The sequence below is a fragment of the Loxodonta africana genome, chromosome 5 (genome assembly GCF_030014295.1).
Source record: "Loxodonta africana isolate mLoxAfr1 chromosome 5, mLoxAfr1.hap2, whole genome shotgun sequence".
Lineage (NCBI taxonomy): Eukaryota > Metazoa > Chordata > Mammalia > Proboscidea > Elephantidae > Loxodonta > Loxodonta africana.
The window spans coordinates 15,770,079-15,783,472 of record NC_087346.1 but is presented as its reverse complement, the minus strand read 5'-3'; the positions used below and the strand labels follow the sequence as shown (position 1 = coordinate 15,783,472).

General features: G+C 37.0%; 1 protein-coding gene across 7 annotated transcripts in view; it reads left to right on the top strand.

Moving 5' to 3' along the window:
* LARP1B (La ribonucleoprotein 1B) overlaps window positions 1-13,394 on the top strand; it is a 150,904-nt gene that overhangs the window by 20,446 nt on the left and 117,064 nt on the right. For 5 of the 7 annotated variants that reach the window (XM_064285329.1, XM_023548663.2, XM_064285330.1 and 2 more), the window contains exons 6-9: window positions 3,046-3,189; window positions 3,442-3,607; window positions 7,208-7,352; window positions 13,167-13,341. In XM_064285329.1, the coding sequence (XP_064141399.1) occupies window positions 3,046-3,189; window positions 3,442-3,607; window positions 7,208-7,352; window positions 13,167-13,341 (630 nt within the window). Of the gene's footprint in view, window positions 1-3,045; window positions 3,190-3,441; window positions 3,633-4,539; window positions 4,794-7,207; window positions 7,353-13,166; window positions 13,342-13,394 lie in introns of those variants that run through there. The other 2 variants (XM_023548664.2, XM_023548665.2) reach the window with 2 other exon arrangements.

The following is a 13,394-nucleotide window of genomic DNA, read 5'->3' as shown; positions in this document are numbered from 1 at the left end:
AAATTATATATCTACGGTTATAAGGAACAGCAATATAATGAACACGTCATCTTGGACCTTACCACTCAGTTTAGGAAGTGCATGCTGCCATTACCTTTGAACTTCCATGTGTGCCTTCCACAATTTCATCCCATTGCTTTCCTTCTCAGAAAAAACTAAGCTTCAGTGTTTTTTTTTTAACATGCTTTTTGAAATTGTCATGTAATACGACTCCATTTATATATTCCTCAGCACTAATTTTTCACTCCGTCTTATTTTCTTAGATTTTATCCATGTTGGTTGTGTTGCTGTAATTCATTTTTTCCCTCTGCTAAAGAGTATCTTTGGAGCCCTGGTGGTGGTAGCGGTAAAGAGTGTGACTACTAACTAAAAGGTTGGCAGTTTGAATCCACCAGCCACTCCTCAGAAACCCTATAGGGCAGTTCTCTTGTATCCTATGGGATTGCTATGAGTTGGAATTAAGTTGAAGGCAACGGGTTAAAGAATATTTTACTGTTTTGTACAGTCTGTTCTACTATTGGTGAACATTTGGATTGTTTCCAGTTTTTTTCCAATTAGATTGTTACCGTGAACATTTTGGTGCATGTTTTCTAGTTGCTGCTGTTAGGTGCCGTCGAGTCGGTTCCGACTTATAGTGAGCCTGTGTACAACAGAATGAAACACTGCCCAGTCCTGTGCTGTCCTCACAGTTATCATTATGCTTGAGCCCGTTGTTGCAGCTACTGTGTCAATCCATTTCATTGGGGGTCTTCCTCTTTTTTGCTGACCCTCTACTTTACCAAACATGATATCCTTCTCCAGGGCCTGGTTCCTCCTGATAACGTGTTCAAAGTATGTGAGATGTAGTCTCGTCATCTGAGCATTCTGGCTGTACTTCTTACAAGACAGATAAGAAATTCTCTAGGATACTTTTTTCAGACCAAAGATTGCAGCCTGTGAGTGGGTTATAAAACCAGTGTACTGGGTCATGTTTTTTAAAAAAAGAGAAAGGGGGATAAAAAAAGACCAGAGTGCTTCAAAAACCAACCAATCCCATTGCTGTCGAGTTGATTCTGACTCAGCAACCCTGTATGACAGAGTGCTTCACAGTTAATAATTGTTTCGTGATACTTGTGTTTAAATTACCTATAAATTTTTATGTGTCTACTTGGGTGTGGAAACCCTGGTGGTGTAGTGGTTAAGTGCTGTGGCTGCTAACCAAAGGACTGGCAGTTCGAATCTGCCAGGCGCTCCTTGGAAACTCTACGGGGCAGTTCTACTCTGTCCTATAGGGTCACTATGAGTTGGAATCGACTCGACGGCACTGGTTTTGGTTTGGGTTTTGGTCTTACTTGGGTGTGTGATATAAGGCTTGCGGTGGCTTGAGGCAGAATTATATGAAAAAGAGTGTTTTAGGATATACACTGAGGATAGAATTGCAGGTCCAATGTAGTAATTCTCAGTGGGGAGAGATTTTTGTCCACCAGGGGTCATTTGGCATCGTATGGAGATACACAGGAGCAGGCATTGTATGGAGATACTCAGGAGTAGGCATTGTATGGAGATACGCAGGAGTAGGAGTATAAGATTCAAAGTAGGGAGCGGGCTACTGGCATCTGGTCTGTAGAGGCCATGGATGTTGCTAAACATCCTAAAATACATTGGACAACCCTCCAGAACTGGCCCAAAATGTCAACAGTACCAAGTATGAGAAACCCTGATATCTGGGATATGTGTACATTCAGATTTATTAGATGATTCCAATTTGCATTTTTTTTATTGTACTTTAGATGATGGTTTACAGAGCAAACTAGTTTCTCATTAAACAATTAATAAACATTTTGTGACGTTGATTGCCAACCCCACGGCATGTCAACACTCTCCCCTTCTCGACCTTGGGTTCCCCGTTACCAGCTTTCCTGTCCCCTCCTGCCTTCTTGTCCTTGCCCCTGGGCTGCTGTGCCCATTTAGTCTCATCTTGTTATATGGGCCTGTCTATAATCTTTGGCTGAAGGGTGAACCTCAGGAGTGACTTCATTACTGAGCAAATAGAGTATCTAGGGCCAAATTGCTTTTCAAAGTGAACGTACCTGTTTTCCCTTTCATTGAAAAAAAACCAAACCAAACTGATTGCTATAGAGTCCATTCCAACTTGTAATGACCCTATAAGACAGAGCAGAACTGTGCCATAGGGTTTCCAAGGCTGTAATCTTTCGCAAAGCAGGCTGCCACATCTTTTGCGGAGCGGCTGGTGGGTTTGAACTGCTGACCTTCTGGTGGACCTTCCAGTTAGCAAACAAGCACTTACCTCAGTGCCACCAGGACTCATTTCATAGCGACCCCATAGGGCTTCCTAGGAGCGCCTGGCGGACTTTCATTAGCAGTGTATAAATTTGACATTATCAGGCCTTAAAATGTTTGCCCAACTGGGACAAGTGAAATACTCTTTGTTTCAATTTCTGTTTCTCGTGGTCAAAAAACTAAACACTGTTTTCTATATTTATCGGCCATTTGCACTGTTTTTTATACATTTTTTCCATTGAGTTGCTTTGTGTGTGTGTGCATGTGTGTGTGTCCATGGGAGAGAAATATGAATTCTAGATATAATTCCTATATTGTACTACAGACATCTTCTAGTTTGTTTTGTCTTTTTTTTCTTTCTTTAAAAGGAACTTCTCAAATAGAAACATTCTTTCCTTAAACATTTTGTGAAAATAAGTAAATTTCTAGGTGTTTCATGTAGTGAAAGCTCTAGTCTTAGAACTTATATTCTTGAATCTTCAAAAGTACAATCTTAGTAAAGGACCTCTTTGTTTTTCTAGTAGGTTATTTTACCCATGAGAATGTCTTTATGTGTCAAGACTTTTTATGGGCCCTCATTTATGCCAGAAATATTTTGACAAATTCCTATGGGGTCTCTTAAAAAAAGTTTATATATATCTGAAGAACGCCTTGTGTCTATCAACTAGTTACACCATAGAGGAGGGTTACCATGTTTTCATAAAGACAATCGTGTTATTTATAATTGAAAATTAAAATGCATAAAATATTTTTTATTTTAAAAAGGTTGGCGACGAGATAGAGAAAAGAGAGATGATCAAGATGAAGTTTCCAGCGTGAGAAGTGAGGGTGGTAATATCCGAGGTTCCTTTCGAGGCCGGGGAAGAGGACGAGGCCGGGGAAGAGGACGAGGCCGAGGAAATCCTCGATGTATGGCATGATTTCTTTGTTTTGTTCAGTTAGATGAATTTTGAAAAGAGTGTGCATGCCCTTTATTAGTTTTTCTCACCATCCCCAATAATTTTTTTAAATGATATTTTTTCTCTGATAATAAAGATGGTTTTATATATGTTACCCCTTGAATTATATCACTTTGGATTTTTCTTTATCTGTAGTAACTGTTCCTTCCTTTTTTTTGTTTTAATATGTGATCACCTTTTTTTTTTCTTTATTCACATCAAGTGAACTTTGATTATTCATATGGTTATCGAGAACATGGTGAGAGGACAGATCAACCATTTCAAACAGAACTTAATACCAGTATGATGTATTACTATGATGATGGTACAGGCGTACAGGTGTATCCTGTTGAAGAAACATTGCTTAAAGAGTATATTAAGCGCCAAATGTAAGTTGATATCAGACATAAGCAGGTGAGATAGTAGGTTGTGTTGCAGTATCAATCCTTAATGTCAGTGATTAGTAAAAACCTTATAACATGTTTTCTAAGCTGTTTATTAGTAAAAGTTGGAGAATGCTTATAGTATTTTGCACTATATTTTTTTCTAGGAAATATTCTAGTAAAATAGGTATTTTACAAAAAGGTTTTTATTTAGTTCATGTTCTTTAATAAGTCTACTGCTTATGTATTTCTCTGCTTCGAGGACATTTGTTAAAATGTCATGGCATAATATGAGCAATTAAATATAAGAATGTAAAACTTCTGTATATGTATTTGAAAATGGCTTACTTGCGGTAGGTGTTTCTATTAAAATTTGCATGTGAACATAAATGAAAAAAATGATGGTAGATATCTCTTGACTTTCTTCTTAGCAATTGACTTTCGAATTTTAAGTTCATTTTTATTTTTTAAGTTCTCTTTCTTTGTGACACACATTAAACGGGGGACTACTCAATATTTTTTAATTCAGGTTTCTTAAACTCTAGTTCTTGTAGTAGTTGCTTTCTGGCTACTGAAGTTGAAGTCAGGAGAGTATTAGTGTGTTCTGTTGGCTTTTTAAAAATCCCTCTGCATTTTAATATTGATGAGGATGTTTTGCATGTTTATATAGCGGTGAGAAATACGTTCCCAAAGTGATTTGCATAATTAATTTGCCGAAACTTGAATTTTCCTTTTTATATGTTTTCAAGGTGCAGGAAAAATAATTAGGCAGTTTTTAAAAAGACAAAAACATTTTTTAAACATCTGTCTGTTGTCTACCAGAAAATTAATTCTTCAGCATCAGCCAGGCACTTTCCTGGGATGCCTTCATGGTGGATTTAATTGGCTTACAATAGGAAGCAACTTGTTTATTTTGTTCTTGCTTCTTTTGTTACAGTTGACGCAAACACTGAAGAAAAGGGCCTTTTTGTGGGCAGAAAGTGCCTGGCATGTGGCTATCAACTTGAAACCACTATTCCTGTCTTTTTTGTAACTCTTGCTGCCAGGTCCCTTCTGAGACCTGACAGTGGACATGCGACTCAATGTCAGAATAATCGGCTTCCGGTGTGCTCATACAAGTGAGGGAGGAGCAGAGCTACTTCAGTGTTGACAAAATTTCTGACTATGCAGTGTAGAACCCAAAGCTTCTAAGGTAGGACATGATAATGTCCCCTACGACACTGTCAGACACAGCATTGGTCATGACTACTTTTTTGTTGTTATTGCCTTAGCAGTAGGGTTTTTGGCAAATGTTAGTAGAATACCAGGTTTAGGTTGGCTCCTTAATGTTATCATTCTTTAGTGGAGATCTGGCTTTGAGGAGTTGTGCTTCTGACTTGGTGTATTGAGGCTTCTCATATATGGATAGGCTCATTAATTAGGGTTTAGATTTTTCTCTTTGAGAAGTCACTTTACATTTGTGGAAAAGTGATGCTAAATGTATTTTAAAGTGGCTTACACTTAAAAAAAAACTAGTCTGAATAAGTTATCATTTTAAGGGAAAATTTATATTAGTATTGTTATTTTTGATCTCAGAATATTAAAAATTTTAAATCTTGCTTATTTCTAGCTGGAGAATCCTTGGCATTCAGGTGTAGGGATTAATATGTTTGCATCCCATTAGAAGTTGTTAAAATATGCTGTATATGTGATAGGTAACAGGGCAATTTATGAATTTATCTAGATAGTTTGGTTTTCAGAAAGTATTAAAAGGGCAGCTTATTTTCAGAGTTTGCGTCTAAAAACAGTTTTAACTTGGGACTTAGTCAAATGTCTCAATGTCTGAAAGTTTAGAATAACACGTGTATTATATACCTGGAGTCCAAGTGGTGCAAATAAATGGCTAAGCTCTGGGCTACTAACCCAAAGGTTGGCGGTTCGAACCCAACCAGAGGTGCCTTGAAAGAAAGACCTGGCTATCTGCTCTCAAAAGATCACAGCCATGAAAACCCTATGGAGTGCAGTTCTACCCTGATACACATGGGGTCGCCATAAATAGTAATTGACTTGACAGCAAATGGTTGGTTGCTTGGTTGGTGGGTGGGTGGGTTGGTGGGTTGGGTTGGGTTGGGTTGGTTATTACGCGTCTACCACATGCCAGGCACTGTGAAAAGGGCTTTTGAGGTGTAACAAAAGTCAGAAAGTTCATTTCTTCAAGATACAGATTTTTTTTCTTCAGTGTTTCAGGAAGAGTAAATGGTTTACAATTGGTGGTTAAAATTCTATTGAAAAAGAACATTTGATAGTTGAATGAGGATAAATATCAAACTACAGAGAAACAACTTTTGTATTTTAAGGGTTATGAATTTACATTTCTTTCCCTCCAGTGACAGATAACTCAAAACCAGTTTTCTGTTGCCATGTTTCTTCAGAGTTAGAACTTATCTTAAATATATGGTGGGCAGGCATCTTTAGTCACCGAGTTTTATACCCCCAAATATCAGCTGGTGTGCTTTCTCATAACTTGCCCATCTTCAAAAACTGTGTGTTCTATGATAAGGAAACAGTGTAGTAGTATTAAACTGTGCCTTATCATCAATGATGTCATGCATTTCTTTTGTAATTTTTTTGTTTTCTGCTTTCTTCCCTATTTATCTTGACCTGTAGCTTTAGAATTTTCTTTTTTTTTTTTAACATGGAGCATAATTTAAGCAAGTATTTCTCAAAGATTATTGTTAAATGTATTCATATTATCTTTGTATATTTTGGAATTTGTAGTTATTGATCATACAATTTGTCCATTTGCATTTCTCTTGGGAAAGGTTGAGTGAGTCTGTACTTTCCCAGACTAGATAAAGTGTCTAAGGTTTTTCTGTATTTTTTCCCTCTGTAACACTCATGGTGGTGTTAATGATAGTCTGTTTAGCTATCTTCTCTTCACTCTTAGTATTTACTATAGTTCTGTCCTTCAATAAAAAATGGGGGGAATTTGAATCATTCAAATATATGTACGTGCATGTGCCCATGTGTTCACGAAGTGTTTGTACACATTGTGTTGATTACTAGGGTTAAGAAGTATAACAGTGTCGGTACTCTGTCAATTTAGAAAACTGTTCTTTGCTGTATGGATAATGTGGACTTGACAAATTGTATTTCCAATATACTTTGCTTATCAGTGATTAGAAGAAGTTGGAAGTCATTTTGTGGACATGTATTGAGCTTTGTTATTTAGTGTTTAAATGAAGCAAGTAGAATTTATTTTGTAGTGAAATTTCCCCTAATTGGCTCATTTAGATAATTGATTATTGAACTATTTTAAAGTACAATTAGCTAGTTGATTCGTGATACTTAAGTAAAGGCGATCTAACAAAGTTAAAGTTAGTGTTTTGAGAAGATAATCAATATACTTTCCACTCTTGTATAAGAGAAATTATTAATTTGGTAGGGTTTTTTTTTTTTTTTTTTTTTGCTGTCACCTCTTCTATGTACATTGCGTTATGTGAAATCTGTATGACATTATTAACCAAATTAAGATAGTTTTATAGCAGATGATGTTGTAAGCAATCAGCATTTTCTTTTTGGATAAATGGATGAAACTTATATTTACTTTCTTATTTCTCTCTTCAGTGAATATTACTTCAGTATAGAAAATTTGGAGCGGGACTTCTTTCTTAGAAGAAAGATGGATGAACAGGGTTTTTTGCCTATTTCCTTGATTGCTGGTTTCCACCGTGTTCAGGCTCTCACGACAAATCTTAATCTCATTTTAGAGGTAATTATACATTTAATAACCAACTGTAGTTGCCCAGGGCTTAGGGTGCATCTCATGGTTTTATCCATTTTGTAAAACTCAAATAAATGTCTAACTTTGGAAAAGCCCTCAAAGAATTGCTAATGAGATTTTCATCTATTTTAAATCTGATCCTTCAAACTTAAATCTTCTTGGGTATTATTGGCCCTTTAGTCTTCTTCAGGTTCCTATAAAATAGCATATATTCTCATTTATTAAAATTTTGGGGATTTTTCATGTGCTGTGGCAGGCTAATTTAAAGCACTCTTTGCAGTTGTGGTCTTAACTGCTTTGATTAAATCTCTTCTGCTTCCAACATTTTTGGTTTTCTCTGTTCCCTAGCCCTATATTATTGACAAGTCTCTTATAGCAGGTAATCACACAAAGGAAGAGAAGGGAATTTTTTTTGTAAGAAGGGAGGAGGCCATGCAAGAATTCCTGATGGGACAGGAGCTTTTGTAACAGGGAGCTTGGAATTGTTAGCAGAATAAGCGGTAATGTCCGATTTGATATTACTTCCACTACCTCTGCACCCTCTCCTCAAAAAAATGGGCGGAGGCTCATTGTAAAAATAAAGATAATGGTGAATGGGGAAAAGTAAGTCATTAAGTGAGAGGATATGTTGTTGAACAAATGACAATGATACTTATTTGACTAAACATGTCACAATATATATTATGGGTAAACAAATTATTACTGAAATGTTTATTTTGATTTTTGTAGCAGACTACTAATTGAGGCATAGGTAAGTAATAATCTCTGGGTTTTTTTTTTTTTTACTAGCCATTTTTTAGTTTAATGCAACTTAAATCCACAGGTTATATCATTTTACATGGATATAATATCAGATGAATTCTAATTTTCTAGGCTTGGGCATTTTCAGAAAACAATGGAGTCTGAAATTAATCATTTCAAAAAGCTTTATGCTATGTATGAAAAATCATCTGCTATTCAAAAGTAGGAAACTCTGGTAGCGTAGTGGTTAAGGGTTCGGCTGCTAACCAAAAGGTTGGCAGTTCGAATCCACTAGGCACTTCTTGGAAACCCTATGGGACAGTTCTACTCTTTCGTATATAGGGTCGCCATGAGTCAGAATTGATTTGACGGCAGTGAGTTTGGTTTTTTTGGTTGGATTCAAAAGTAGGAGCCCTGGTGGTGCAGTGGTTAAGAACTCAGCTGCTAACCGAAAAATTGGTAGTTCGAATCTACCAGCCACTCCTTGGAAACCCTATGAGGAAGTTCACTTTGTCCTGTAGGGTCGCTACGAGTCAATTGAGTAGATGACAGCGGAGATTTTTTTTTTGTCTTGGTATTCAGAAGTAAGTATATGGTTCACTTCTGTTCTAGGGTTTATTTGGGCAGTTTATTTTTTGCAGAATGTAATATTCAGCACTGTAGTTTTTTGTTGTATAATGTGATCTTTTCAAAGTTGTGAACATTTTCATTTCCTTATTTTTCAGCCCCACAATTTTAACTTTTTAAAGTCAGTTTTTTTGAAGTATTATTTATATACAGTAAAATTTACCTTTTTATTGTCTAGTTGTATGAGTTTTGACAAACTCATATCCTTGTGCCTCTTTATGGTCAGTCCTCCTCTGCCTCCACCCTGCCTCAGCCTCTGAAAACCAGCTCTTGAGTCTGTTCTGACGCATAGCAACCCTATGTGTAACAGAGTGAAACGGTGCATGGTCTCGCACCACCTTCACCTTGATCCCATCGTTGCAGCCACTGTGTCAGTCTGTCTCGGTGAGGGTCTTCCTCTTTTTTGCTGACCCTCTACTTTACCAAGCATAAATGTCTTTCTCCAGGGACTGGTCCCTCCTGATAACATGTCCAAAGTATTAGATACTGATGAAATGTTTTTGCAAAATATTGAACCTATTAAAACCACCACCATTGAGAGTTTGACTTGCTTAGTTGGCAGTTTTTTCCTACAACTTCTTACCTATAGGAAAGTTTCAGAGTTTATTTTTAATTCAGGTATAAACAACATGCAGTAAAATATAGAGATCTTAGGGTATTCAGTTTGAGTTTTGAAAATTGTATAAGCCTGTTCCAAATAAGATGTAGAACATTTACATTACACTAGATACTTTTTTGTGGCCTTTTCTCGACGATTCCACACACCCTCCTTACTTACTTTTCTAATTTCTGTAACCATTGATTAGTATAGTCTGTTCTTGGCTTTTGTGTAAATGTAATTGTCTGTGACCCTTTGTTTTTGAGGCTCATTCATGTTGTTCTATGAATCAGTAGTTCCTTCCTCTTTTGATGAGTAGCATTCCATTGTATGGATATACTGCAGTTTATCTTTTCTCTTGTTGATAGTTCCTCTGACTTAGGTATGGAATCAGTGGGACATAGTAACCTGTGAAGTGATGGTTTTTTTTTTTTTTTTTTTTAGATATCCAGGATTTTTCTTGAATTGCCTTTAGAACAATAACCCTCGCAGCTCACTCCTCTTCTCTTTTTAAAAAAAATTACGTGTGTTAGGTGGATGTTTACCCAGCAAATTAGGTTTCCACTTGACAATTTTTATACAAATTGTTCCTTAAAAATGGTTATAATTCTCATAATGTGTCAGCTTTCTCGTTACTGCCGTTCTGTTTGGTCTGTTTCCATTGATCTAGCTTCCCTGCTCCTCCTTGCCTTCTCTTCTTTGCATTTGGGTAAATGTTGATCATTTGGTCTCATATACTTGATTGTTTAAGGGATCACATTACTCACAAGTGATATTGTTTATTTGTAAGCCAATCTATTATTTGACTGAGAGATGACCACTGGGAGTGGCTTCAGTTCCAAGTTCAAAGGATATCTTTTTTTTTTTTAATTGTCCTTTAAGTGAAAGTCCACAGTTCAAGTTAGTTTCTCATACAGAAATTTATACATACATTGTTATGTGACCTTAGTTGCTCTCCCCGTAATGTAACAGTATGCTCCCCTTTCCACCCTGGATTTTCTGGGCCCATTCAACCAGCCCCTGTCCCCCCCACCCCCCATCTCACCTCTGGACAGGAGCTGCCCATTTACTCCCATGAATTTACTTGGCCCAAGAAGCAGTCACCTCATGAGCATACTGTGTATCCTGTAGTCCAATCTCTGTCCCAAGAGTTGGCCTCAGGAATAGTTTCAGCTCTGGGCTAAGGGCCATGTCTTCTGGGGTCCCTCCAGTCTCAGTCAAACCACCTAAGTCTTCTGCTCTGTCAGGCACCCCCAGCTGGGTTTCCTGTCAGGGTGGTCACTGGCGGTAGCCAACCATCATCTAGTTCCCCTGGTCTCAGGCTGATGAAGTCTCTGGTTTACGTGGACCTTTCTGTCTCTTGGGCTAATATTTTCCTTGTGTCCTTGATCTTCTTCTTTCTCCTTTGCTCCAGGTGGATTGGGACCAATTGATATGTCCTAGATGGCCACTGGCTAGCTTTCAAGACCCCAGGTGCCACTCACCAAAATGCAATACAGAACATTTTCCTAATAAACTTTGTTATGCCAGTTGACCTAGATATTCCCCGAAACCATGGGTCCCCAGACCCCCGCCCCTGCTACTCTATTCCTCCAAGTGTTTGGTTGTATTCAGGAAACTTCTTAGCTTTTGGTTTAGTCCGGTTTTGCTGACTTCCCCTGTATTGTGTGTCGTCCTGCCCTTCACCCAGGGTAATTCTTGTCTACTCACCACCACATCTAGTTAGTGAATTCCCCTTTCTCTCCCTCCCCACCCTTGTAACCATCAAAGAATGTTTTCTTCTGTGTTTAAACCATTTCTTGAGTTCATACAATAGTGGTCTCATACAATATTTGTCTCAAAGGATATCTTAGGGCGATAGCTTTGGGGGTTCCTCTAGTCTCTATTGGTCCAGTAAGTCTGGCTTTTTTTTTAGGAATTTGAGTCTTCATCTACATTTTTCTCTCTCTATGTGGGAACTTCTGTTGTGTTCCTGGTCCGAACAGTTGATAGTAGTAGCTAGGTACCGTCTGGTTCTTCTGGTCTCAGGCTAGATGAGGCTGTGGTTCATGTGGCCTCTTAGTCCTGTGGACTAGTTTCTTCTTTGAGTCTTTGGTTTCCTTCATTCACTTGTTCCAGACAAGTAGAGACGAACAGTTGTATCTTAGATGGTTGCTCACAAGCTTTTAAGACCTCAGACACTACTCACTAAACTAGGATGTAGAACATTATCTTTATGCACTGTTATGCCAGTTGACCAAGTTGTCCCACAAGACTCTGGTCCCAAGCCTCTAAACCCAGTAAACCAATCCTGTGAGGTGTTTGGTTTCGGTTCGCTTTTTCACTGATGTTTTTGAAGAGTACAAGCCAGCTTCTTTAAAAATAGTCCATAATCTGGATTTGTGTTTTCCCTTCCCCCAGTTTTTTCCTCCCCCTTTTAAATTCATTGTGACTATAATTCTTTACCATCATTGTGTTTGATGCTTAAATCTTCATTTGGTAGGTGGAGCCTCTTCTAGTTGTTGCCTGTATTTTGATTTTTTCCTCTGTTTCCTGTCACAAGATGTTCTAACTTCACCTTGTACTGCCTTAGACCTGAAACATACCCTTTCTGCAAGGAGCTCTCTTGTTTTTAGTGGGAAATGTTAGATACCAAGATCTGGATGCTGGATATATTCTTAGCTACTGGGGTATCATTGCTTACAGGTCCTTCAGTGGACAAAAATAGAAAATACATACTAGGAGAAAAATGTAGATACCATTTCAAATCCAACAACAGATAGAATGAAGGAAGATAAGGAAGAATAGCATATTGTTGGATTCCTTTATTCTATTTCAGACTCCTCTTTCAGTGAAAATCCTGATTCCTATGAAATGGAGTTTGTTTTTGCATAACTTTTAATCCTAATATCAAAGTAATGTCTAATTATAGAGAATTTAAATTGAGAATTAAGTACTATACTAATATTAAGGGCATAACAAATGTAAGGTTCTTAAAGTAATACATGTAACATGTTCTTGAATTAAAATAGTGAGTTTTAATTATAAGTTAATAATGGTAAATTAAGGGTTTTTATATTATACATTCTTATTTAATTCTTAAAAGGTGAGTATACTTGAATTTCCATTAGAATTCAGATAAATAAGGCTTTAATTTTTATTATGAAAAATATTCTAGTATAGTATTATTTTATTCTTAAATTATTGTCTAACTTAATTTAACTTTATAGCTTAATGGCTAAGAGTTTAGTGGACAGATCACGATTTGAGTCCAGATGCTGCCTCATATTAGGTCTGTGATCTTTGTCAAATTAATTTTTTGAGCCTCAGTATCTTCATTGATGAATTAGAGCCAATACCTGTCTTATAGTTGTTGAGAGGAATGATGTGTGTGTGTATGTGTGTGTGTGTAGTTCTCATCCGATAAATAGTTACTACAATAATAAAATGCCTAAATTTTATTTAGTGGTATTAATTTAAGGAAAGAGACAATGGAATATCAAAACAAAGAATAAAAATGACAGTAAACTTGAGTGAAAGTATTTTGCTTCTTGTGGATACAATAATCCTTAAATGACTACTGTAATTGTGAAAACCAAATTATCTGCTTCGATAGCCTGGTGTTAAATTATGATATTTACACTTTACAGGGGCAAATGATTTTAAAATTGTTCTGTTAGTGTTTTATTTTTAAGTTGCTACAGTACTTTTTTGGGTATTTTTAGAAGCATAACCTGCAATACAATCTTTGCCAGTTGTCTTCAGATTTCTTTTTTTTTTTTAAGTTTGTTAGACGTGTGGAACATTAGCAATGGGAGATTTTAAGTTTTTAATAGTTCAAAATTCCTATTTGCCAGGCATTGAAAGATAGCACAGAAGTGGAAATTGTGGATGAGAAGATGAGAAAAAAGATAGAACCGGAAAAATGGCCAATTCCTGGCCCTCCTCCACGTAGTATGCCACAAACAGACTTCTCCCAACTAATTGATTGCCCAGAGTTTGTACCAGGCCAAGCCTTTGGCTCACATACAGGTAACAGTTTTTCTTCTAGAGCAGACAACGTAACTTTTGGCAATGCTATTTGG